The sequence below is a fragment of the Pogona vitticeps genome, chromosome 3 (genome assembly GCF_051106095.1).
Source record: "Pogona vitticeps strain Pit_001003342236 chromosome 3, PviZW2.1, whole genome shotgun sequence".
Taxonomy (NCBI): Eukaryota; Metazoa; Chordata; class Lepidosauria; order Squamata; family Agamidae; genus Pogona; species Pogona vitticeps.
Window position 1 is genome coordinate 34,266,367 of NC_135785.1, and position 27,747 is coordinate 34,294,113.

The 27,747-nt window shown below is 41.0% G+C and overlaps 2 protein-coding genes across 2 annotated transcripts; both read right to left on the reverse strand.

Annotated features, from left to right (window-relative positions):
• Positions 1-1,637: 1,637 nt before the first annotated feature.
• On the reverse strand, positions 1,638-6,118 carry LOC144582978 (C-C motif chemokine 20-like). Its single transcript, XM_072996006.2, has 4 exons — positions 5,923-6,118; positions 3,799-3,913; positions 2,122-2,199; positions 1,638-1,830 (listed from the first exon to the last, which is right to left on the reverse strand). Exons 1-4 carry the CDS (start codon positions 6,002-6,004, stop codon positions 1,791-1,793), a joined length of 315 nt encoding a protein of 104 aa, XP_072852107.2. The 5' UTR covers positions 6,005-6,118; the 3' UTR covers positions 1,638-1,790.
• A 6,823-nt stretch (positions 6,119-12,941) lies between these two features.
• Positions 12,942-17,498, reverse strand: LOC110078453 (C-C motif chemokine 20). Its single transcript, XM_072996005.2, has 4 exons — positions 17,374-17,498; positions 15,729-15,843; positions 13,973-14,050; positions 12,942-13,683 (listed from the first exon to the last, which is right to left on the reverse strand). The coding sequence occupies exons 1-4, from the start codon at positions 17,453-17,455 to the stop codon at positions 13,644-13,646; spliced, it is 315 nt and encodes a 104-aa protein (XP_072852106.1). The 5' UTR covers positions 17,456-17,498; the 3' UTR covers positions 12,942-13,643.
• Positions 17,499-27,747: the final 10,249 nt, after the last annotated feature.

Here is a 27,747-nt window from a genome sequence, read left to right on the forward strand (position 1 = left end):
AAGCACACTACAATCAGAACACAGCAAGGTGTACAGAAGCAAGTGGAGCAACTAGATGGAAGACAGCTGGCCTACTTGGTGAAATACTGGAAAATCTGCAGAAACCACCTGAATTTGAAATTCCTATACAGTATTTCAGAAAAGCATCTATGGACTAAAACAAGCTGCAAGACAGGTGCACTGTGCTAGAGTGGTGCAGGCTGCATGTGCAAATTAAGCCAATGTACCAGTGTGCAGCTTTCCCATCTACCTGAACAAATTACTATGGATTCTCTTGGAACCACATAACGTATCCTCTCTTCCATTCAGTCACTTCTATAACTTCTTAGGCACCCTTCAGTCTCGAAAGACCATGATAACGCACTCTGTATGACTGTCCTCTCCAGAGCATGAAGCCTGGGTAGAATAATATGGAGGATAGGCTGTTACCCAAGCAGCAAATCCCCCCTCTCCACATCACTGAAATAGTCCAATGGAAAGGCAAGAGCCAATACAACTGGTTCCAGTGATGTCGCAGGAGTTGCCAGAACGACACGAACTGCCTCTGGGATTCCAGCTCCGGATTTGGCCTCGAGGTTAACTCCTGAAGCTTTTTCCATCAGTAGATAAAGCCACAAGGCAGTGGAGGTTTGAAATCGGAGTTTTCCTTCTCCTAAATGGGCTGCTTCCAAGGCTGACGAGCCCCACCTTCCCAGCCTGCTCTCTAATAGTGCAGAAGTATGATCCAACACTTTCCTGCACCCCAGGTGTAGGCATTCTTAATCGGCTTTCCTATTTACCAGTTTAGGGTCAACAATGGAGTCAGAGAATTTGAGAATTTCACGCTGTCATCGACATGGAACTGAGTAGACTGCAGAAGGACATTGTTGCCCTACAAGAGACAAGATTGCCAGACTCGGGATCTGTCAAAGAAAAGAACTTCTCATTCTTCTGGCAGGGAAAGCCATTGAATGAGACCACTGAAGAAGGAACAGCTTGGGGAAAAAAATATCTCACTGAAATGTCCAGCCACTCATACCTCACCCTCCGCCCCAGGCTCCTCCCAAGTAAAAGGGCTCAGAGCTTCTGGTCACCCTTATTTAAATTTGAAAACCTCACCCTCTCAGACCATGCAGTGAGGAAGAAGAAGGGACAGCTTGGAAAAATATATCTCACTGAAATGTCCAGCCAGACATACCTCACCCTCTGCCCCAGGCTCCTCCCAGGTGCTTCATAGACATATACTTAATTTATTAACAACATTACTCCGGACAGTTACCAAAAAGTGTAAATAAATACATTTTATTTGGCAAAAAAGCAAATAAACGCAAACTCCATCAAATTAGAGATTGTAATAATAATATGCAGCAAGATGTTGCAGAACAAGTTATATGTGTGCTGTAAGAATAGCAAGCACTGAACCTTTAATGGATGGGACGTATGCCACATCCAGTAAGGCACATGCTATATATAACACAACTTAATATTTATTGATTCGTCATAAAATATGATTCTACACAAGTAAACAAAGCCATGTGTACAAGGTGCTTCATTCAAATTAGTATGAGATGCAATATGAATCAGTTTTTGAAGTTCGAGTGAACGCAGCAATTAGCAGTCAGCAAGTGTAAGGAGAAACAACTGCAACCTAGCCTCAATTCTTCAGCTTGGTTGTCGCGTCATTCCAGAAACAATACAACAGTTTCTGAATGAGGGTTGCATGGAACCCAGGGTTTAGCAGTCAGCAAGCACACAACAGTGTACAGAGGTATAGTTCCAACCTAGTTTAGGTTTTTATCTCTGGCTTTGGTTCAGAAATGTTGTGAGTGTGACATCCTCTTGAGCTTTCCACTGTAAAAACAATGGAGAAAGAAACATAAGCTTCATTTTTTTCCCCTTTGCCACACAGCTCTTGCATTAGGCGTAAGACAAAGAAACTACAGCCCTACTTCAGAAGGCTTGAAATGCTACACATTCAAATTAGAGAAGTGAGGAATTAAGTTCTGCATTTCTAAAGTATGGCTCAACAATTCTTTTCTCATACCTACTGTGATTTTAGGCACTTCCCATACATACAAACTTTTTATGGTCAGCAATAATCAGCCATTTTAACTTTTTATGAGGAAACCAGTTCCTACCTACCTTAACCAGCGTAGGTGTTTCTGCACCCACATGTCCTTGGGGTTTGCACAAGCTCTGAATCCATTCTTAGTGTAGAAACTAGAAAGAGGGGAAGAAAGCAGGAATTATTATTAGTATTTTCCAGAATAATAATTAGGGGAAGAAAGAAGAAATATTGTGATTTTTAGATACTGTAGTCAATAACTATTAATCTCACCATAAACTCTGCTAATTGATCTGAAACTGACTGTTGGAGGAGGAGAATTACAAAGGGACATTAGCCAAGGAAACTATTGTGATAAGTTATGTACACAAATTCTTGAGTGTGTCTACAGGTTTACATAAAGAGCAAGGATTTTTAAGTTCACTGTCTATGTAATAAAATTAATAATGATACATCATCCAGTCAATTCCAAATTAAAAGCAACACACTCATGGTTTTCTAACTATAAGTACTCAGAACTGGTTTACCAGTCCATTCTTCTGTTGGTACTCTGGGGTGATAGGCTGCACAAGTGCCAGAGCATTTAACCCCATCCATCACACATGCCTGAGTGAGCTCGGCTCTCTCCTCTCTCTGACCCTTGCTGGACACTATAATACTGTATAGCGTGATACGAAGAGTCGGAGATGACACGACGGCAGATGACTATAAGTACTTTTCATTACAATGTTGTATATGGACAAAGTTCTTGACTCTGGCTTCAGAAAAAGATGTGACTCAGGAAAAAAAAATAAGCCAATAGCTGGTGGATTATCTTTTCACTTCAAAGGTGGATACAGAATTCAGTCTTTTAAAAGTGAAACAGAAGCCAGAATGATTTGGCTAATTTTATTTTTTTTTAATTCCTTTAATTTTTTTTTTTTTAATTCCTGTGGAAGGGGAGTATCACAGTCCAAGCACAGAATGGTGCTTTACACTAAAATGTTGAGGAGCCAGCCCCTCCACTCTGATCATGAGACACCCATGCATTCATCCATCACTATCATTATTCAAAACTACCAGGTACAGTTAATCAAAATTATAAAAGCATTTGCTGGAATCTTATAACAGATACAAATTTTAACCAAAAATGTATCTGCTAAATATCGGCACAGTGTGTATGCTTTTCCCAATATTGCCGTTTTTTCTGGTAGCTCTGGATGGTGCTGTGTGAAATTTCTTGATATTGTTCCCAAACCCCTAATGATTACGGGGACCACTGAAGTATGTTTCATCCACAAGTGAGATGTTTCAATTGCCAGGTCTCTGTACTTTCTTAATTTTTTTCAATTCTTCTTCTGCTTCTTCTTCTTCTTCTTCTTCTTCCTCTTCTTCTTCTTCTTCTTCATCATCATCATCATCATCATCATCATCATCATAAAAAAAAACACCAGGCACAGTCAAAATTATAAAAACATTGACTGGTATTGTACAACAGATACAAGTTTAAACCAAAAATGTATCTGTTAAATATCGGCACAGTATGTATGCTGTTCCCAATATTGCCGTTTTTTCTGGTAGCTCTGATGGTGTGATTTCTGAAATCTCCAACTGCTTATAGTACTGTGAATAATAATAATAATAATAATAATAATAATAATAATAATAATAATAATAATAATAATAATAATAATAATAATAATAATAATAATAATAATAATAATAATAATAATAATAATAATAATAATAATAATATATTTGACATCTTGACTCACATGACAGCATTGATGTCACAGACTTCACCAGAAAGTTGTTCCATGTATCCTCTGATGATCCTTTTAGGCAGTGGCTTCTTGGTGTAAGACAGACAGCAATCTCGGTTCTTTTCAGCTAGAAAAGGAAGAAGAGGAAAAGATGCACACAGTTAAGAACTAGTTAACATTTTAATTTGTTGTTTTGCCCTGCTACCGAGTCCACTCTTTTTGGAACAATTTCCTAAGAAATGGCAGTGCTGCCAATAATGTTCTAGGGCAGTGTTTCATTTTGAAATCCCTTGAGGATCTATTTTGTCCCATCTCAACTTGCAGAAGACACACTACCGTTTACATGGGCAACAACATGGGCAACATCTGATCCTCTAGAGATGTTCTTGCCTTATTGTCCCTCACTGTAGCTAGGCACCTTAGAACTGCTGAGAATTTGCAGCAGGGAATGGATAGAAAAGCTTTAATGTCTATTCTTAACTGATACTTAGCTCAAAAAGCTAATTCATTCACACTACTATTGGATGGGGAAATGTTAGCATGTTAAGCTGCCTTTTGTGTTCATCGCTGACAGTGTTAGAAATCACAGAACAAGCAAAGAAAGAGGTATATAATAATCTGGTTGGTACTGTTGTCCACAAGTACAGAATGTTGATGGCTCATTCAAAAATATTCTTTGGGGAGTTCACGTTCCTCCATTCTCAACTTGACACTTTTCATATTCATAAAAATCCACAATATGTTTGCTGGTTAGGTGTGACACCCGTGAACCGGGTAGAGAGGTGATGCTAGGAGTGCCGTCTCGCCCCAAAGCCTCCGTGGGCACGCAGACAGCTCCCAAGCCATTCCCACCCCGGATGTTACACCAGTCCGTGGATACAGTAGACTTAGAGAAGGGAGTGAAGGGGTTAAGCATATCTACCCAGACTCCTCGGGTCTGGGCAGGGAGGGGGACGAAGGACCCTGAGGAGGGAGCAGCAGGGGAAGTCAGTTACCGGCCGTCAGGGGAAGAGAGTGGATGGGAGTGGGTATCTATCCAAGACCCCTGGTCGGGTAAATGGGAACAAGTCTGCCTGACGAAACAGGAGGCAGAGGAGAGGAGGAGGAATGAGGCTAGAGTCCGGCCCTCTTATTGGGGAGAAAGAGAGACCCGAGAGTGGCGTAGGAAATTAGTGGAGGAGAAGAAAAGGGTAGAGAGAGAAAAGGAGGAGAAGACCAGATGGCATCTGGAGGAGTTGAAGAGACTGGGTTATCGCCAGGACCCTGGGAACAACCCGGGGCAGAGACCTCCATACCCTGGGGATACACAGGGTTCGAAGAGACGACCCCTCTACTAACAACCGAGAGAGAAGACTTCGATCCCGAAGAACCCTCACGGGTTCAGGCTGGTCCATGGGCGTCGAAGTCAAGCAACCCGTTCGACGAAGATTGGGTACCCCTGTATGAACCGTTACTTCAGCAGGAGAAGTTTGTCCCCAAGTTGATTGACGTTTCCATCCCGTTACCCCAGTTAAATAAAGAAGACAAATGGTTCAGTTCAAATGTGTCTACGGCTTTATTTGGGACGGGGGAGGTGAAGAATAGCGGACCCTCACATTAGGGAAAGTGACAAGCCAGCTCATTTGAAATGTGCCAAGCTCAGAAAATCTGCACTTAAAGAATGGCATCTAACAGCTTATGCAATTAATTCTACCAGTGGTCTTTATTCCTTTCTCTTGTTCCCGCACCCACACTGACCCCTCACAACATACTGTATATGCTGTTCTTTGCTGTTCAAGCACAGTGAATTGTTTCAGAAAGAGTAGTATAGACACTGAAAAATTCCTGTTGAAATGCCTCTTTAAAATGTCTAAAATGCCATTTAAATAACTGTTTAAAATAACTAGAATACTTTACCTGTTACATCAGAAAAGCTGTAGCCATTCTGATTGTTGTGTGATTTTTGATTATAATTCCCTAATGTCTCCATTATAAAAAGAAATAATTCACCACCAATAACTGTATTACATTAATGCGCTGCTTTCCATCTCTGGCTTGCAGTCCAACAATATCAAGGTAAGACGTTGTCCATCTCTAAACTTTGGCATCATCACAAGGTGTCCCTTGAACAGGTGGATTCATAAACATAATGCTTACCTTCACCAGTGCTCAAGAGTAGAAGTAGCCCCATCAAAATAATAAGAGCTGTGGTCTTCTGGTATAAGCCAGTCATGATCATATTGCTCCTTATGTTGTGCCTGTTTGAAGAATTTGGCTCTTCTGATCATGGTGAGGTACATTTCATTGGGCTATTAATAACACATGTTTAGGATCTGAGGGAAAGCACCAAAGGGCATGCTTTAACTCTCCAATGTGGGGATTTCTCCAGGATTACCAAAGGCCATGCTTTCTCCAATGTGGGGATTTCCCCAGGATTACATACTATAGAAGGTAGTTTTTTGTGGCTACTCCATTTACACTGATATCTAGGCTCTAGTTAGTTAATCAGTAATTAGGTGACAGATAAAAAAATGAAGCCTACCAGAAGAGGAAATAGAGACCAGTGTTTGTTGATGGAACACCTGAGCTTGTGAGAGGCAGAATTGTTGGAAGAGCAGGAAAATCCAGAAGATTACGTCCGACTACTGAAGAGGAAGCACACACCTTGTAGTAAATTTGTGTTGACTAACACTTCTTTCCCTTCTCACCTGACTTTCCTATGTGATTAAGTCATTTGCATTTAAAATTATCATCTTAATATTTTGACATCAATTGGTATCAGAAATGGCTTGAGTCCTTTCACAGCTTGAGGTGATGGATTTTCTCCACATTATACCAACCAGCAGCTGTGGCGACACGGCATTATAAAAGAGGGGTGTTGACGGTGCCCCCTGCCTGGAAAGGAGGTGATGATGGCGACAAGGGCAGTGCTGGTATACCTCCCCTCCTTCACTGCTTTAAAAGGCTGCCATTGCAGTAGTTCCTGCAGGCCAGACAGAGAGACATGTCACTGGCTGGGCCTGGGCCTGGGACCGACATGTTCATAGTAAAAGTGCCTTCTCCTGTTCAGAGGAGGACATGTGGAGAGCTATTTGAGCTGAGTGCTCAGAGTCCTATCTCTGCACATGGAGGGTATTCCAGTTAGGAGAGGCTAGAGAAAGTAAGACTCTTCAGTGTACAGTGAGGAATTTAGGGTAGGAGAGAAATAGGAATGGAAAAAGAAGCAGAATAAATATATACTACCCACAGAGAGAAGAATGACCCACTTGCCTACCCAAAGGATTTGGCACTGCTGGGGATGATTACCTTTAGAGGCATACCCAGGCACCCAAACAGGAGAAGGAGCATTGGTGCTCATGTCCTACCCATCTATGTGTAGACAAAAAAGCAGAGGTGCCCCATGAGAGAGGATGAAGGCAGGAGCTACTTTTCAGCAGCAGCTGCAGGAGTGGCCGTCACAAAAGGAGGAGGTGGAGACAGAGTTAGCAGAGGCAGCTGTAGTTCTCACTGATGCTAGAGGCACAGTACAGGGAGACATCACAGCAGCTGTCCAGAATAGCAATGACTCTGCCAAGGCAGGTAGGTAAAGGTAAAGGTTCCCCCTGACAATTATTGTCCACTCGTGTTCGACTCTAGGGGGCGGTGTTCATCCCCGTTTCCAAGCCATAGAGCCAGCGTTTGTCCGAAGACAATCTTCCGTGGTCACATGGCCATTGCGACTTAGACACGGAACGCTGTTACCTTCCCACCGAGGTGGTCCCTATTTATCTTACTTGCATTTGCATGCTTTCGAACCGCTAGGTTGGCGGGAGCTGGGACAAGCAACGGGCGCTCACTCCGTCACGTGGATTCGATCTTACGACTGCTTGGTCTTCTGAACCTGCAGCACAGGCTTCTGCAGTTTAGCCCGCAGCGCCACCACTATGCCAAGGCAGAGGAACCATGAATTTGTCCCTTCTGGTGGTTCAGAGAGGGATCAGCCTTCCAACCAACTTTGATGAGTAGTGCCACCATTCACCTCAGCCATGCTAAGTGAAGTACGACCTTTAATTCATCTGACCTCTGGAAAACCCAATGGCTTTAAACCGAGGAGTTTGACCAGGCAGTCTGTGGAGTCTTGAAAAATTAAACAGCCTCTAAACCCTACCTGGACTTTGGTGGCAGCAGCATCAGGACCAGCTGGAGACAAAGGGCAATTGAATGGTTTTTGAGCTCCGATATGGAAAATTGTGACTATACTAACTGGATATACAGTAACATTGAGATGTGAAGTATACTTGTCATGGCTAGACAGAAATGTAAAAAGCCTCCCAGTCCTTAGCAGGTTTCGGGTGGCTAGATGGTACTAAGAATCTCTGAGCTGAAAGTTAGATTAGAAACATTGGAATCTATGCAGCGCACATGTTGTCTGACATGAGTAGAAATCATGTAACCTCCCCACTACAACAGCGGGCTCCCTGTCATGTGCCCATCCTTGTACTGCGTGTGAGATCAATCACATAGCTGGTCAGGTAATGGGTTGAAACTGACAAATGTGAAATTTAACCCATCCTTCATCCATCTACCACTAGTGAAAATCACAGCATCTCAAGACTGCTTAGGGAGCTGCACTGCATGTGTTTTATATGCAGTATTATGACATTCATCCTCAGGTCTGTAAGAAATTTCCTATTTCAAATGCAGTAGTGCTACATATTTTGTCAACTTATATCCATTCAAATACAATGCAGTACAATCCTGTTAAGCATGTTTATATAGAAACAAATTTCACTCTGTGGGGTTTTAGGACCCAGAATTAGCCTGGTTAGTGTTAGTACCTAAGGAAGGCTGCAGTCCTAAACATAGTAGGAACTGGATCCCATTAGGTACATAGGGATGTACTTCCAAGCAAAGATGCAGAGCTTGGTATTGCTAGCTTGCAGAACCACTATGCTATATGTAGAAAAGAGAGCATATTCTGTTGTCATTTCAGATGGTTGCCTCCAGGTGCAGTGTCTAAACTCCAGTCCTGCAGCCCGAACTCTGCTTACTACTCAAGTTCAATCCTAGGTAGCTGGCTTGAGGTTCACTCAGCCTTCCAGCCTTCCAAGGTTGGTAAATTAAGGACCCAGATTGCTGGTGGAGGGGCAATGTATGGCATGCATAACTAAATTGCTTTGCTTTTTGCTTTTTCTGCCACAGCACTTTGACTCCAGAACATTCTCTTTTGTTGCCCCAAAGGATGAGGAAAGAAGAGGCAGCAATATCTGGCAGAGCAGACGGTGAGCAGACAGAAGCTCTCTTCTATTAGTGCAGGTTTCATGAGTGGTTCCCGCCCTCAATTCTGCCCATGTAGGTTGGCCATATATTCTACATCTGCCTTGGGTTCCAGTCTGATCAAGGCACACTGTGTAGTTACTATCTGGTTCTGTAAAATTCCTAAAGAAGTAAAGGACTATCTACAGAAACCACTGGGGAAACATTTTAACAAAAATATAATGAATTTTTCACCGCTTATTAAAGTTGGATTCTGTTCCCAGCGTTTGGAAATATCAGTGATAAAGCTAACGAGATAGCAATGGCACTTTAAAAATTAAGTTGTTTATGTTTATTCTTTTAGTTGATAATCTAACATTGAGTTTTTTAAAAAAAAAAACAATCGTTAGTTATACAGTATGTTGCTGGTGTTTGGTTTAAATTTAAAAAGTAAAAAAACCCCACCAAACTCTCCCCAATTATCCACAGAATTATCAAATTAAAGTATCATGAAAAGCTAATTCTTCTTCCAGCCATAATAATTATTGACACTGAATCAATTAAATTATTCCTTAAATTGTTGTTTAAAATAATATATTGTGGGTGATGTAGAGAATTATTTGTAGAGAATTTGTAGAGAATGATTTCTAAGCTCTGGATCTGCTCTGATGTTGTGTTTTCTTTCGTTTTCCCCAATAAAAATCTTCATCTTGATTAAGAAGGGCTGAATGGGTCAGTAGGTTCAGTCTTTGGCCAGAGAGCCAGCGATTGGGAGATCAGTTCCTTGATCAGAGCTGGACTTTTGATGATCCATTGAGTCCCTCCTGGCTCTGCAGTTCTAAGATAATTAAAACTGTCCTCCTGATTATGCCCTGAGATTGGTTGGTCAGCTTGGGGTCCTTGCCATCCAACCCTTGCCTGTGGGTCTCAGCCTAGTTTCAGAAGCTTTCCTCACATGATCAGGTCAAACATCTCATGGAAAGGAAGAGGGAGAGACAGAAAAAGAAGAGGACAGCAAAGGGAGAGGTCTTGCCCAGTACTGGTTTCGCTTTGCCCTGATGGCAGTTCGCTCCACTAGATTATCCCACAAGGAAATATGGCAGCAAAATCTTCACTCCTGTTCCAAAATATTTAGGATGCCTTACACAACTGGGAAATTCCACCACATGTACAAAAGAAACTACTGTGCTAATTGTATATTTGGAAAAACCCAACTTTTTCCCATTTGTGAAATTCATTTGGCAGCACCACAAAGGATCTGAAGCTGCACGCTAAAGTCAACAAATCACTGGGATTCTGGAACAGATCAAACACTCAGCTGTTACATATTTGGCCAAACTCCATTTCTCTCCACTCACACAAAAGGTGGGGGCACTCTCCTTTCCCTCCCCCCTCTCCCCCATATGAAGACCAGGGTGAGATTATTCAATAGATATTTGTGCTTTTTTAATTGTTTCCTCTGCTGGCATTGCATTTTAACATTATGTCCTATTTCTCTTGCCACACCCAAGGCTGTTATAAAAAAGGAAGTGAAAAAGCTCTTCAGCCAGGCAGAAAAAAGGGGGAAAAATAAAAACAAGAAAGGAAAAAGTCCCTGTTGTTACTTCCAATTGCAATAGTGGCACTGCATAAAGGAAAGGGGAAAGCTACTTGTAGAATAAAGCCAAGCTGAAGGAAAAAACACTGTGAACACAAAGCTCTGTGGCTCGCTTGTTGATGAAATCTGGAGCACGGCCAGCTTCCTCAAATCCTCCTGTGTGTCTTTTCAAAGAGCTCTGTCATAGTGTGCGGGAAGCTTAATCCTCCTGCTGTAATGTGTTGGCATATTCGACAAATCTTCTCTCCAAGTTTCCTCATACCATTAGCCCTTTGGACTCCGGCAACACCACCAGCTGAACTGTTCTCACTCCTTACAAATCCCCTAAACTGTTGCTGACACCAGCTTCATATATTAGAAGAAGTAGCCATGTAGACCTGTTTTTCCCTGAGCCCTACTCCCAAAACATCTTGTGGCATCTTCAAGAGACTTATTTTAGCATGATCCATCCTGGATTACATTTGACCTTTTCAGATCCACAGAGTATACAATTCAAAGACAATTGGGCATTAACATTTCTCATGGCTTTCAAGATTAACATGTTAGTAGCCTTTGCATCATTTGTTAAAACTAGACATGGGATATTTGTATTCATATCCTGAAGAATATGCATGTGAATATCAGCACCACAGGTGCCAGCAGAAACTGAACCCTCCACCCCAGAATCAGCTGGTGCACTTACCACTCTCTTGCAACTCACACAATTCAAGCCTCACAAAAATAAAGAGTGGCATTTCTTCCCCTTATTTGTTTGAGACATTTATACATTCCTTTTCCACCTTGCAATATCACGGATGATGGGTCTGAGTCCGAGTCTTTGGTACCAAGTCCCAAGCCTCACATTCGAGCCCCTATTAAAAGCAAGCTTTTTCCAGAAAAAAGGGAGGGATGGGTGGGTTCTGAGTTGCAAGTCGAGTCTGAGTTATTTGGGGGGGGGGGGACCTGAGCTGAGTTGCCAGTGCGACTTAAGTCCAACTTGACAGCATGTCCCGCTACTCAAGTCCCCATCCCTGTGCAATATTTTCAAGGTGAGCTCTGAAGGACATGTCTCTTAATGCCAGGCTAGCAGGACAAAGGTGTCCTCTTTCAACTTCTGCAGTCTCCTCTAAGAATTTTAAATCAGAAACACACACAAAAAAATCCTTTATAGGAAAGTGCAAGTCAAAACCAACATTTAATCCAGTCCAATAAATGTTGAAGTTTTTCTAAAATCCGGGCAGATCATGGCAATAGACATTACTCCTAAAAGCTTCTCTTATAAATGTTGTGGCAGCATCATCAGGATCTGGGGAGTGGACATTTTTCATCACCATTCTACAAGACCCTTTCTCAAACCTAGAGATTGACCAGCTCTGCCTATGTGAGTTGTGCCCCATCTCAGTACACAATAATTAACATCTATGGAAGTATGAGGCAATTTACTTTCAAAAAATTACACTGTATGCTTCTGGCTTGAAGATATAACTAACAGGATTTTGGCAATTATTTTTTAAGGTTTGGGCTTGAATACCTGTACATTCAAAGGAGTTCATCCTAAAATTGGAGTTGCCACCTCTGTTTGTTCATTAGTTCATATGGTAGCTCATTTCAAAAATACTCAAACTGGGTGTTTCAGTTTATAGACATATACTTAATTTATTAACAACAGTTACCAAAAAGTGTGAATAAATACAGTGGTGCCTCACTTAACGAACACCCCGTTTAACGATGAATCCGCATAGCGATGCGGATTTAGCGATCACAAAAGCGATCGCATTGCGATGATTTAGATGGGCGAAAATCGCATTGCGATGATCGGTAAGCGTTTCGCTTACCGATCTTCGCATTGCGATGTTTTCAGAACAGCTGATTGGCAGTTCCAAAACGGCCGCCGGGTCAACAAATTGGCTGCCCACAATGTTTTCGCGCGATTTCCTCACTTACCGAGGTGGTGAAAATGGCGGACGGATAGACGATCTTCGCATAACAATGAGTTTTTCCCCCATAGGAATGCATTAAACAGGGTTTAATGCGTCCTATGGGTTTTTTTTGCCCCATATAGCAATGATTCTGGATAGCGCCGATTTATCCGGAACGGATTATCGTCGCTATGCGGGGCACCACTGTACATTATATTTGGCTAAAAAGCAAATAAACGCAAACTCCATCAAGTTAGAGATCATAATAATAATAATATGCAGCAAGATGTTGCAGAATAAGTTATACGTGTGCTGTAAGAACTGCAGGCACTGAACATTTAATAGATGTGATGTATGCCACATCCAGTAAGGCACATGTTATATATAATACAACTTAATATTTATCAATTCATCATAAAATATGAATCTACATAAGTAAACAAAGCCATGTGTACAAGGTGCTTCATTCAGATTAGTATGAGATGCAATATGAATCAGTTTTTGAAGTTCTAGTGAACTCAGCAATTAGCAATCAGCAAGTGTACAGAGAAACAACTGCAACATAGCCTCAATTCTTCAGCTTGGTTGTCACATCATTCCACAAACAATACAACAGTTTCTGAATGAGGGTTGCATGGAACCCAGGGTTTAGCAGTCAGAAAGCACCCAACAGTGCACAGAAGGTGCAGTGGCGCCTTGCTTAACGACATTAATTTGTTCCAGTGAAATTGCTGTAGAATGAAAACATCGTAAAGTGAAAATAAAAAAAAACATTGAAACGCATTGAAAACCGTTCAGTGCATTCCAGTGGGCTAAAAACTCACAGTCCAGTGAAAATCCTCCATACTGCAGCCAATTTCGGTGCCTGTATAGCAAGGAATCCGTCCCTAAGCACAGCAGGGAGCCATTTTAAGCACCCAGCAGCCATTTTTAAAACCCGACGATCAGCTGTTTTTGATTGTCATAAAGTGAAAATCGGTTCCCGAAGCAGGGAACCGATAATCGCTAAGCGAAATTCCCCCATTTAGACCATCAAAAGTCATCGCAAAAACGTCGCGAAGTGGATTCGTCGTAATGCAGGGTAATCGTTAAGCAGGGCATGACTGTATAGTTCCAACCTAGTTTAGGTTTTTATCTCTGCCTTTGGTTCAGAAATGTCGTGTGTCTGATATCTTCTTGAGCTTTTTACTGTAAAAACAACGGAGAAAGAAACATGAGCTTCATTTTTTTTCCTTTGCCACACAGCTCTTACATTAGGCGTAAGACAAAGAAACTACAGCCCTATTCAGAAGGCTTGAAATGCTACACATTCAAATTAGAGAAGTGAGGGATTAAGTTCTGCATTTCTAAAGTATGGCTCAACAATTCTTTTCTCATACCTACTGTGATTTTAGGCACTTCCCATACATACAAACTTTTTATGGTCAGCAATAATCAGCCATTTTAACTTTTTATGAGGAAACCAGTTCCTACCTACCTTAACCAGCGTAGGTGTTTCTGCACCCACATGTCCTTGGGGTTTGCACAAGCTCTGAATCCATTCTTAGTGTAGAAACTTGAAAGAGGGGACGAAAGCAGGAATTATTATTAGTATTTTCCAGAATAATAATTAGGGGAAGAAAGAAGAATTATGGTGACTTTTTAGATACTGTAGTCAATAACTATTAATCTCACCATAAACTCTGCTAATTGATCTGAAACTGACTGTTGGATGAGGAGAATTACAAAGGGGCATTAGCCAAGGAAACTATTGTGATAAGCTATGTACACAAATTCTTGAGTGTGTCTACAGGTTTACATAAAGAGCAAGGATTTTTAAGTTCACTGTCTATGTATTAAAATTAATAATGATACATCATCCAGTCAATTCCAAATTAACAGCAACCCACTCATGGTTTTCTAACTATAAGTACTCAGAACTGGTTTACCAGTCCCTCCTTCTATTGGTACTCCGGGGTGATAGGCTGAACAAGTGCCAGGGCACTTAACCCCATCCATCACACATGCCTGAGTGAGCTCGGCTCTCTCCTCTCTCTGACCCTTGCTGGACACTATAATATAGCGTGCCTTGAAGTGTCGGAGACGACCCGACAACAGATGACTTTAATATAAGTACTTTTCATTACAATGTTGTATATGGACAAAATTCTTGACTCTGGCTTCACAAAAAGATGTGACTCGGGGGAAAAAATAAGCCAATAACTGGTGCATTATCTTTTCACTTCAAAGGTGGATACAAGACTTCAATCTTTTGAAAATGAAACAGAAGCCAGAATGATTTGGCCAATTTTTTAAAAAAAATCCTTTTAAAAAATTATTTTGAAACAATTCCTGTGGAAGGGGAGTATCACAGTCCAAGCACAGAATGGTCCTTTACACTAAAATGTTGAGGAGCCAGGCCTTCCACTCTGATCATGAGACACCTATGCATTCATCCATCATCATCATTCAAAAACACCAGGCACAGTTAATTAAATTATAAAAACATTGGTTGGAATCTTATAACAGATACAAGTTTTATCCAAAAATGTGTCTGTTGAATATCGGCATAGTATGTATACTGTTCCCAATATTGCCATTTTTTCTGGTAGCTCTGATGGTGTGATTTCTGAGATCTGCAAGTGCTTATACAGTGGTGCCCCGCATAGCGATGTTAATCCGTTCCAGGAAAAACGTCGCTATCCGGAAACATCGCTATACAGGGCAAAAAAAACCCATAGGAACGCATTAAAACACATTTAATGCGTTCCTATGGGGGATAAACTCACCGTTATGCGAAGATCTTCCATCCGGCCACCATTTGCGCTGCCTCGGTAAGCAAGGAAAAGCTGCAAGCAGCCATTTTGTTGACCCGGTGGCCATTTTGGAACGAACCGATCAGCTGTTTTAAAACATCGCAATGCGAAGATCGGTAAGCGAAATGCTTACCGATCATCGCAATGTGATGTTTTCCCTATTCAAAATATCGCAATGCAATCGCTTTTGTGATCGCAACATCAACATCGCTATGCGGATTCGTTGTTAAACGGGGCACTCGTTATGAGGCACCACTGTAGTACTGTGTATAACAACAACAACAACAACAACAACAACAACAACAACAGTAATAGTAATAGTAATAGTAATAGTAATAGTTATTATTATTATTATTATTATTATTATTATTATTATTATTATTATTATTATTATTATTATTATTATTATTATTATTATTATTAGACAATTAAACTCACATGACAGCATTGATGTCACAGACTTCACTAGAAAGTTGTTCCATGTATCCTCTGATAATCCTTTTAGGCAGTGGCTTCTTGGTGTAAGACAGACAACAATCTCGGTTGCTTTGGGCTAGAAAAGGAAGAAGAGGAAAACATGCACACAGTTAAGAACTAGTTAACACTTTGATTTGTATTAAATAATTTTGCCCTACTACCGAGTCCACTCTTTTCTTTTCCTAAGAAATGGCAGTGCTGCCAATAATGTTCTAGGGCAGAAATTTATTTTGAAGTCCCTTGAGGATCTATTTTGTCCCATCTCAACTTGCAGAAGACACACAATCATTTATGGGCACCAACATGGGCAACATCTGATCCCCTAGATGTTCTTGCCTTATTGTCCCTCATTGTAGCTTGGCACCTTAGAATTGGTGAGAATTTGCAGCAGGAAATGGATAGAAAAGCTTTAATGTGTATTCTTAACTGTTAGTAAAAGGTAAAGGTTCCCCTTGACAATTTTTGTCCACTCGTGTTCGACTCAAGGGGGCGGTGCTCATCCCCCTTTCCAAGCCATAGAGCCAGCATTTTGCCCAAAGACAATCTTCCGTGGTCACATGGCCAGTACGACTTAGACACGGAACGCTGTTACCTTCCCACCGAGGTGGTCCCTATTAATCTACTCGCATTTGCATGCTTTCGAACTGCTAGGTTGGCAGGAGCTGGGACAAGTGACGGGCGCTCACTCCCTCACGTGGATTCGATCTTATGACTGCTTGGTCTTCTGACCCTGCAGGACACAAAGGCTTCTGCGGTTTAGCCCACAGCACCGCCACGTCGCACATTCTTAACTGTTACTTAGCTCAAAAAGCTAATTCATTCACACTAATATTTGATGGGGAAATATCTTAGCAGGTCAAGCTGCCATTTGTGTTCATCGCTAACATTAGTGTTAGAAATCACAGAACAGGAAAAGAAAGTGGTACATAATAATGTGGTTGGTACTGCTGTCCACAAGTAGAGAATGTTGATGGCTCATTCAAAAATGTTCTTTGGGGAGTTCACGTTCCTCCACTCTCCACTTGACACTTTCCATATTCATAAAAATCCACAATATGTTTGCTGGTTAGGGAAAGTGACAAGCCAGCTCATTTGAAATGTGCCAAGCTCAGAAAAACTGCACTTAAAGAATGGCATCTAACAGCTTATGCAATTAATTCTACCAGTGGTCTTTATTCCTTTCTCTTGTTCCCCCACCCACACTGACCCCTCACAACATACTGTATATGCTGTTCTTTGCTGTTCAAGCAGAGTGAATTGTTTCAGAAAGAGTAGTATAGACACTGAAAAATTCCTGTTGAAATGCTTCTTTAAAATATCTAAAATGCCATTTAAATAACTGTTTAAAATAACTAGAATACTTCACCTGTTACATCAGAAAAGCTGTAGCCATTCTAATTGTTGTGTGATTTTTGAATATAATTCCCTAATGTCTCCATTATAAAAAGAAATAATTCACCACCAATAACTGTATTACATTAATGCACTGCTTTCCATCTCTGGCTTGCAGTCCAACAATATCAAGATAAGAAGTTGTCCATCCCTACACTTTGGCATCATCACAAGGTGTCCCTTGAACAGGTGGATTCATAAACATAATGCTTACCTTCACCAGTGCTCAAGAGTAGAAGTAGCCCCATCAAAATAACAAGACCTGTGGTCTTCTGGTATAAGCCAGTCATGATCATATTGCTCCTTATGTTGTGCCTGTTTGAAGAATTTGGCTCTTCTGATCATGGTGAGGTACATTTCATTGGGCTATTTATAGCACCTGTTTGGGATTTGAGGGAAAGCACCAAAGGGTATACTTTAACTCTCCAATGTGGGGGTTTCCCCAGGATTACATACTATAGAACTATAGTTTTTTGTGGCTACTCCATTTACACTGATATCTAGGCTCTAGTTAGTTAATCAGTAATTAGGTGACAGGTAAAAAAATGAAGCTAGCAGATGAGGAAATAGAGACCAGTGTTTGTTGATGGAGCACCTGAGCTTGTGAGAGGCAGAATTGTTGGGAGAGCAGGAAAATCCAGAAGATTACTTCCGACTACTGAAGAGGAAGCACACACCCTGTAGTAAATTACCAGGAACCGTAAGCAGGTGCTGACTTACACTTCTTTCCCTTCTCACCTGTCTTTCCTACAGTATGTGATTAAATCATTTGCATTTAAAATTTTGTCTTAATGTTTTGACATAAATCAATATCAGAGATGGCTTGGGTTCTTTCATGGCTTGAGGTGATGGATTTTCTCCACATTATACCAACCAGCTGCTGTGGCAACCCGGCATTATAAAAGAGGGGTGTTGACGGTGCCCCCTGCCTGGAAAGGAGGTGGTGATGGAGGCAAGGGCAGTGCTGGTATACCTCCCCTCCTTCACTACTTTAAAAGGCTGCCATTGCAGTAGTTCCTGCACTGGCTGGGCTTGGGCCCGACATGTTCATGGTAAAAGTGCCTTCTCCTGTCCAGAGGAGGACATGTGGAGAGCTGTGTGGGCTGAGTGCTCAGAGTCCTATCTCTGCACATGGAGGGTACTCTAGGCCAGAAGGAGAGACCAGAGAGGGTTAGGAAGCAGGATAGGGGTAGAGTTAAAAACGCCAAAGAAGAAAGTAATAAAAGGAGAAAGTGAAGGAGGAGGGCAAGTTAGAAGACAGTTAGGAGAGTCTAGAGAAAGTAAGACTCTTCAGTGTACAGTGAGGAAGATGGGGTAGGAGAGAAATAGTAATGAAAAAAGAAGCAGATTAAATATATTCTACCCACAGAGAGAAGAATGTCCCACTTGCCTACCCAAAGGATTTGGCACTGCTGGGGATGATTACCTTTAGAGGCATTGCCCAGGCACCCAAACGGGAGAAGGAGCACTGGTGTAGACAAAACCATCTATGTGTAGACAAAAAAAGCAGAGGTGCCCCATGAGGGAGGATGAAGGCAGGAGGTACTTTTCAGCAGCAAGACAGAGGTGGCAGAGGCAGCCGTAGTTCTCACTGATGCTAGAGGCACAGTATAGGGAGACATCACAGCAGCTGTCCAGAATAGCAATGACTCTGCCAAGGCAGAAGAACCGTGAATTTGTCCCTTCTGGTGGTTCAGAGAGGGATCAGCCTTCCAACCAACTTTGAAGAGTAGTGCCACCATTCACCTCAGCCATGCTAAGTGAAGTATGACCTTTAATTCATCTGACCTCTGGAAAAAACCAATGGCTTTAAATCAAGAAGCTTGACCAGGCAGTCTGTGGAGCCTTGAAGAATTAAACAGCCCCTAAACCCTACCTGGACTTTGGTGGCAGCAGCATCAGGACCAGCTGGAGACAAAGGGCAATTGAATGGTTCTTGAGCTCTGGTAGGGAAAATTGTGACTATACTAACTGGATATAACATTGAGATGTGAAGTATACTTGTCATGGGTAGACAGAAATGTTAAAAGCCTCCCAGTCCTTAGCAGGTTTCGGGTGGCTGGATGGTACTAAGAATCTCTGAACTGAAAGTTAGATTAGAAACATTGGAATCTATGCAGCGCACATGTTGTCTGACATGAGTAGAAATCATGTAACGTCCCCACTACAACAGCAGGCTCCCTGTCATGTGCCCATCCTTGTATTGCGTGTGATATCAATCACATAGCTGGTCAGATAATGGGTTGAAACTGACAAATGTGAGATTTAACCCATCCTTCATCCATATACCACTAGTGAAAATCACAGCATCTCAAGACTGCTTAGGGAGCTGCATTGCATGTGTTTTATATGCAGTATTATGACATTCATCCTCAGGTCTGTAAGAAATTTCCTATTTCAAATGCAGTAGTGCTACATATTTTCTCAGCTTTTATCCGTTCAAATACAATGCAGTACAATCCTGTTAAGCACGTTTATATAGAAACAAATTTCACTCTGTGGGGTTTTAGGACACAGAATTAGCCTGGTTAGTGTTAGTACCTAAGGAAGGCTGCAGTCCTAAATATAGTAGGAACTAGATCCCATTAGGTACATAGGGATGTACTTCCAAGCAAAGATGCAGAGCTTGGTATTGCTAGCTTGCAGAACCACTATGCTAAATGTAGAAAAGAGAGCATATTCTGTTGTCATTTCAGATGGCTGCCTCCAGGTGCAGTGGCTAAACTGCAGTACTGCAGCCCAAACTCTGCTTACTACTCCAGTTCAATCCTAGGTAGCTGGCTTGAGGTTCACTCAGCCTTCCAGCCTTCCAAGGTTGGTAAATTAAGCACCCAGCTTGCTGGTGGGGGGACAATGTATGGCATGCATAATTAAATTGCTTTGCTTTTTGTTTTTTATGCCACAGCACTTTGACTCCAGAACATTCTCTTTTGTTGCCCCAAAAGATGAGGAAAGAAGAGCCAGCAATATCTGGCAGAGCAGACGGTGAGCAGACAGAAGCTCTCTTCTGTTAGTGCAGGTTTCATGAGTGGTTCCCGCCCTCAATTCTGCCCATCTAGGTTGGCCATATATTCTACATCTGCCTTGGGTTCCAGTCTGATCAAGTCACACTGTGTAGTTACTATCTGGTTCTGTAAAATTCCTAAAGAAGTAAAGGACACTCTACAGTAACCATTGGGGAAACATTTTAACAAAAATATAATGAATTTTTCACCGCTTATTAAAGTTGGATTCTGTTCCCAGCATTTGGAAATATCAGTGATAAAGCTATCGTGATACCAGTGGCAATTTAAAAATTAAGTTGTTTATGTTTATTCTTTTAATTGATACTCTAACACTGAAGGGTTTTTTTAAAAAAATCGTGAGTTATATGTTGCTGGTGTTCAGTTTAAATTTAAAAAGTAAAAAAAACCCCACCAAACTCCCCCCACAGAAGTATCAAATTAAAGTATCATGAAAAGCTAATTCTTATTCAAGCCATAAAAACCGTTGACATTGAATCAATTAAATTATTCTTTAAATTGTTGATTAAAATAATATATTGTGGGTGATGTAGAGAATTATTTGTAGAGAATTTGTAGAGAGTTATTTCTAAGCTCTGGATCTGCTCTGATGTTGTGTTTTCTTTCATTTGCCCCAATAAAAATCTTCATCTTGATTAAGAAGGGCTGAATGTGTCAGTAGGTTCAGTCTTTGGCTGGAAAGCCAGAGGTTGGGAGTTCAGTTCCTTGATCAGAGCTGGACTTTTGATGATCCATTGGGTCCCTCCTGGCTCTGCAGTTCTAAGATAATTAAAACTGTCCTCCTGATTAGACACTGAGATTGGTTGGTCAGCTTGGGGTCCTTGCCATCCAACCCTTGCCTGTGGGTCTCAGCCTAGTTTCAGAAGCTTTCCTCACATGATCAGGTCAAACATCTCGTGGAAAGGAAGAGGGAGAGACAGAAAAAGAAGAGGACAGCAAAGGGAGAGGTCTTGCCCAGTACTGGTTTTGTTTTGCCCTGATGGCAGGTCGCTCCAATAGATTATCCCACAAGGAAATATGGCAGCAAAATCTTCACTCTAGTTCCGGAATATTTAGGATGCCTTGCACAATTGGGAAATTCCACCACATGTACAAAAGAAACTACTGTGCTAATTGTATATTTGGAAAAACCCAACTTAAATAAACCAAGTGAGAACAGACTCTGTGCCAGGCTGAGATACCTCACTGCATTGGCCACCAGTGTTTACCTTCCAGGTTATAAAAGCCAGAACAAAAGAGGAATATACACATTGATTGCATTCACACAATAGATATCATATCCAGTTTGGTTGAAAGAAATAGTCATGACATTATTCTTACTTCGATTCATTTGTCCAGGTATTCTCTGTTTCCAAAATGTATTACCTTTACATTTAAATCTCATTTTTTTTGGTTCTTCTGTAGCAAATCAGTTTTGAAGGTAGCGAAAGAAGCATGAAACCAACCAAAGTATTTTAAGATTTTTTTTTCTGACAATGGGCTGATATTTTTGTATTATTCCTATCCCCAGATGAAATAGTCTAGTATTTATCGGTTTAGAGTAACTCACACAATTAGGGCTGGGAATAGATGGCATATGGTCATTACCAGTGTAGAATACCTACATTTGCTAGTTTTTGACTGCCTTGGGCAGCTTGTGAAATTCATTTGGCAGCACCACAAAGGATCTGAAGCTGCAGGCTAAAGTCAACAAATCACTGGGATTCTGGAACAGATCAAACACTCAGCTGTTACATATTTGGCCAAACTCCATTTCTCTCCACTCATACAAAAGGTGGGGGCACACTCCTTTCCCTCCCCCTCTCCCCCCAATTGATGGCCAGGGTGAGAGTATTCAATAGATCTTTATGCTTTTTTTAATTGTTTGCTCATGTTGGCATTGCATTTTAACATTATGTCCTATTTCTCTTGCCACACCCAAGGCTATTATAAAAAAGGAAGTGAAAAAGCTCTTCAGCCAGGCAGAAAAAAGGAAGAAAAAATATATAAAAACAAGAAAGGAAAAAGTCCCTGGTGTAACTTCCGATTGCAAGAGTGGCACTGCACAAAGGAAAGGGGAAAACTACTCGTAGAATAAAGCCAAGCTGAAGGGAAAAAAAACACTGTGAACACACAGCTCTGTTGACGTAATCTGGAGCAGGGCCAGCTTCCTCAAATCCTCCTGTGTGTCTTCTCAAAGAGCTCTGTCATAGTGTGCAGGAAGCTTAATCTTTCTGCTGTAATGTGTTGGCATATTCAACGAATCTTCTCTCCAAGTTTCCTCATACCATTAGCCCTTTGGACTCCGGCAACACCACCAGCTGAACTGCTCTCACTCCTTAGAAATCCCCTAAACCGTTGCTGACACCAGCTTCCTATATTAAAAGAAGTACAGTAGTCATGTCGACCCGTTTTTCCCTGAGCCCTACTCCCATTCAAAGGAATTCATCCTAAAATTGGAGTTGCCACCTCTGTTTTTCTGAGGTGTTTCTCATTTTTAATACAGTACCTAATGCACAGGCATCTTCACCATTATCTGCTCTATGCTGGGACTAGCTGCACCTATGGAATTTGGCTGGTGCAAATGTGGGGAAACGTTTATTTAATTTTCAAAAAATTATTTACCAGTATTCACAAATTCCTTAACATTTGGGATAGAAAAACCTTTGAATAAAAATTAAGTAGCAGCACTGCCAGATTTTCACAGCCTGAATCACTACAGCATTAGAATTTAATCCTCTTCCATTGTCTCAAAGATTAACAGAACAGAGAATGGAGCACTGCAAATTGAAGGAAATAAAATAAGACAACAGCATGTGGTTGAGCCTAGCTGGAATGACCTAGCTGGTCATTAATTTTAACCCTGCTGGGAATAAGCAATAATTCCCTTGTTCTGTATAGATTTCTGTTCATTATCTTTTCTTATGGCAACTTGCCCCTAGGCCTTAGATTTTTCAGCTCCTCCATTTGACACAGGTTTCTGTTCTGTTGCTAGGAAACCCCTGTCCTTTTCTTGCATGTGGGATAGTGAGAAGGAGACGTGTGGTAGAAAGGTACTCCCTTGATCTATTTATTATTGCTGTTGATACGGCAAGTCTTTGATTTAAAAAGCCTCCACCTATACTGCCTCCATTAAGGTAAGTTGATAAAGTGTGCCTCCCTGGAAAATCTATATGTGAAAATCATTACCAAAATCTTTCATTTGAAAAACACTTTCTTAAACTGCTGCTCAAATGCTAAAAATGACCAAGCCTAGCAAAAACCTTTCTCCTCCCCTTACAACAAAGTGGGCAAGATGTTGCCCATGGTTTTTATATGGTTTTGAAATATATCAGCTGAAAAAAGGCCCTAGTTTGCCCTGAGGGAAATTTTGCCATATTTTGAGGGACCCGAGGCCTTTACACACCCTTAATGTTAAATGCTTAAAAGTACATTTTGCTCACTAGAGGATGCAAGAGGACTTTTTCAGTCAAAGAAAATTTTTGGAGTGGGTAGAAGATATGGGAGAGTGTGCAGTACTCCAAAGTTCAGAAATGGGCCTATGTAGCTCCTACAGTAGATCTCTGGAAGTTGCCAATCCCTGCCTTACATTAATGGCCCATATGTGACTTTGGGAATTAATTACTTTTGCCAGTCTATAAATTCTTAGAGGATCAAACTCAATAAGATATCAGGAATGTGATGGGAGAGCCCCAGCATTTCCAGTCAAAAGGCATTGTAAATAAACAAGACAAGGTTGTCTCTTTACTTATTGAATTTATACCCCACCCCTCTAGACAAAGTCTCTGGAGCAATGCGTCCACTATAGGATGCTTTCCCATGAGAAGTCAGATTTGATTCATCCATGTTAGCTTGTTTATTTATGCCAGCAACATTTTAAAAAGAAAGAAAGAAAGAAAGAAAGAAAGAAAGAAAGAAAGAAAGAAAGAAAGAAAGAAAGAAAGAAAGAAAGAAAGAAAGAAAGAAAGAAAGAAAGAAAGAAAGAAAACAGAAGACAGATTTGTGCTATACTATTGCTCATTACCCTGAACATGAAAACTGGTCAATAGAAATGGGCACAATTCGTCACCACGCTTGCAGGTGTTGTGCCGGCATGGTGCCTCCTGTCTCTCCTGCCTCCCCGCCCATTCCTCATGTGACGTGCGCTACCCTTCCTGTCTCCCCAGTGCCACTACCCACTCAACTTTTACAGCATGATTTTCCCTCTTTTGCCTCCTCCATCATCCACCCACACAGACGAAGAGGCAGGGCAGGGATTCCTGCCTTTGAGTGGGCAGCTGATGGAGCTAAGAAACTAAAGTGACTTTATTGAGGTCATCATATTCTGGATGCATCAGAATATCTGCTGAAAAAGACAATAATGGTAGGAAAAGTGGATGGCACTAAGAAAAAAATGAAGGCTTAAAATGAAAGGGAGTGTCTTAGTAAAGGAAATCATTGCCTTGAGTTTGCAAGATATGTGGAGCTTTTACAACCTTGCATGCTGTCTTTAGTAGATTTGGCTGGGAGGCATCTTTCTGGGCTGGGGTGACTGCCATCTAGCACACAAACCAATAGTTCTTTCTCTGCCTCTGAATTCAAAGAGAACTCTGCCTTTCTGCTGAGCTTTCTTTTTCTCTCTTTTCTCTGTTGGAAAGAATCAATGAATCTGTTTAAGTCTGTTGTTGAAAGCAGTCATGTTTCTCAGTTTGATGTTTGATCTGTTCAACTGTAAATGAATCATTATTATTATTTCTCCTACAAATGTTTCTGAGTTATGGAGATTGTTAAGTGTCAGTTAATGGGAAAAGGAGTGGACAACTCTGAGGAACTTGAACCTATTCTGCTCTACAAATCCCTGAATTTCTGCTGAGTAGCTAGAGGAATTTCATCAAAAATTTAAAACTGCAACAAGATATGACCAGGGCTACTAATGGCAAGACTTTCTAGAGGTCATTGGCACATAAAGAAAAATGGTTCTAGTACTGGAGACAGTGTTTAAGATATAAATGTATATGTACAAAATCAGCTATGGGCAATCACTTTCCACTAATTCTTGCATCTTTACAGCAGAAAGAAGAGCATTTTATGTCAGATAAAATAAATGGTATCAGTCTTCTGCTGTTTATTTCCTTTGTGAAAAATCCAGAAATAGAACCACATAATGGACAGTACTTCATTAACTGCCCAGCAAGTCTGCTGAGGACTTTCCCCTGTTAAGGAGATTTCATGAAGGCAGAGTTCATACAACATGCACAACTTGACCTTGTAAGTTTACTGATTTACTTTGTCATTTGCAAAGACCATTTTACAAATCTCTTTAAGTCCCTGTAGGTTTGAAATCTGTTCAGAACATTGAATGCCTCACTTTGTGGTGGAATAGACTGCATGCAGCAAGGTGCAAGACAAAGGTGGGTAATGTGATCTAAGTGAATTTTCACAGCAGAATGATGGGGAGGCTCAGAAAGTGATTATTTTCTGAAGGTGATCATTTCCCAAGAGGCGTGGCAACAATTATGATTCAAACATATAAAATAAATTTTGCACTTTTCCTACTACTGTGCATCAAAGAACCTATCTTTTTTTAAAAAAAACTCACACTTGAGAGAAAAACCTCCTCATTCTGTAGGCCTTAACTTAAACAAAAGTTTTTAGAGTTTGAAAAATCTGAATAGCTTATCTGAGCAGTATATCCAGTAAGAAATTATGTGTTTCTTTAACAGGGAAAACACAAAAAACCCTGTTGGGTACCCTTTGCAGGATGTTCTACAATTGAGGTGTCCCCACGAAGTACTTAAAAGGTTTTTATACCCCTCCTTTTAGATTCCAAGCCTCACTCCTTTTGCTCTGGGGAAGCCTCTGCGACCCTTGGGAGATCCATGAAGACGACTTTAAAAGTTAAAAACAAAATCAACGCTGGATTGCCACTGGCAGGATCAGGATTGCAGGTGGTGAACTAGCAGTGATTTTTTTTTTTTACTGCTAAGAATTCTCCTAATCCCACAGCTCCCAAAGGCTTCTTCGAGTCAAAACGAGCCCTAAGGAACCTTGGAATTTAAAAGAAGGGTAGCTTTTAATGACTTTTAATGTTTCCAGTGCTCAAACTGGATTACACCAGTGCAAATTACATAACAGGATTTGCCCACTGAATGAGAAATTTTGAACAATCCCTAAAGAGAATGGGATGTCATTTAATAATATTAAGTAGTATATTGCCCCTAAATTTGGAGATTGCTTTTAGTCATCTCTGTTAGTCATTGGTTATTGAAGTTAGTCATTGGTTATTGGGTTTTTATATCCTTTTTAAAGGCTTTTCAGCTAGTTTTGATTAACACATTTTTCTGGAGATTGTCATATATTTATGAAGCACTTCATAAAGATGGTATTAATTTGTCCTGAATTTCCTCCCAGTTAGTTCCACATTAGATAACCATGTGGTCTACTGTTATGAAGGGGAGGGAAACCCAGAAAACTCTGTTGAGTTTCTCCAGTACATATGATATATCATTTCATAGGAACCATGATCGTTTTCCCTTTTAGTTGCCACAATAAATGTGCATCAGTTCATTTCAGTTTTCTGTACCATTTCCAGTTTGAGTTTGCAAGATCTGACAGGGCTGTTGAGGACAGGACGTTTTGGAGATCAATCGTTCATAGGGTCACCATAAGTTGGAGGCAACTTGATGGTACATAACAACAACAAACCATTTCCAGTTCTGTATCTTTTCTGAGTTGAGACTGGGCCAGTATACAGATGGTGAAGAAGTTGCTATAGCAGCTTTATGTCATCAGCAAGAATTTTAATCTTGTGTTGTACAATTAAAGACACAGCCTCTATTTTCAAAAGAAACAGCTATCTGTTCGGGAACTTCAGAATCTAAGATTCTGAATTCGAAATGAAGAGGCCCTAATGATCCTGCCTGAACACTATATCTGTCATATCCAGGTAGGTGGATGCTTACCGGCATGCTGTGTTTGTCATTGATCTTCATGGTCAGAGTTCCCCATGAGAGTTCATAGGCCTTTCTACCACAATGGAAAGCTCTATCTCTACTTTTCAGTTGGTTGCCTACTTGCCTCTCCAAACCCTAAATAATTTCTTTTCACCACTTAAGTGTATTTGCATGCACAAAACCACCTTTCCTGAAGCTCTTCCTTGAACTAAGCGCATGCATGCATGCCTGCTTTTGCTCCCTGACTCCTTTGATTTATGACTTATATGGCATTGGCATCAGCACACAAAGAGAATGAATGAAGCAATGGAGATATTCATTTTCTCTGTGGGGGATCTTTTGACTTTTAGAGAAATTAGAGTTGCTCATTATCTCTTTACAAAGCTAGCTGTGCTAGTTTGCTGCAGCAAAAGCAATGGCCATATTTCTATCACCTTGAAGCCTAATAGATTTATTATCACATGAACTTTCATAACCCACAGTCCACTTTCCTGGTGGCATCTGACAAAGTGGGCTACGTGTTCACAAAAGCCCATGCTTCAAGGAAGTTTAGTTATTATGTATCTCAATTCTGTTCTTACGGGAACTCTTTCCGGTGTTTCCTAGATACGTATAGAGTACTCAGAATTGGTTTACCATTCCCTTCTTTGGGGG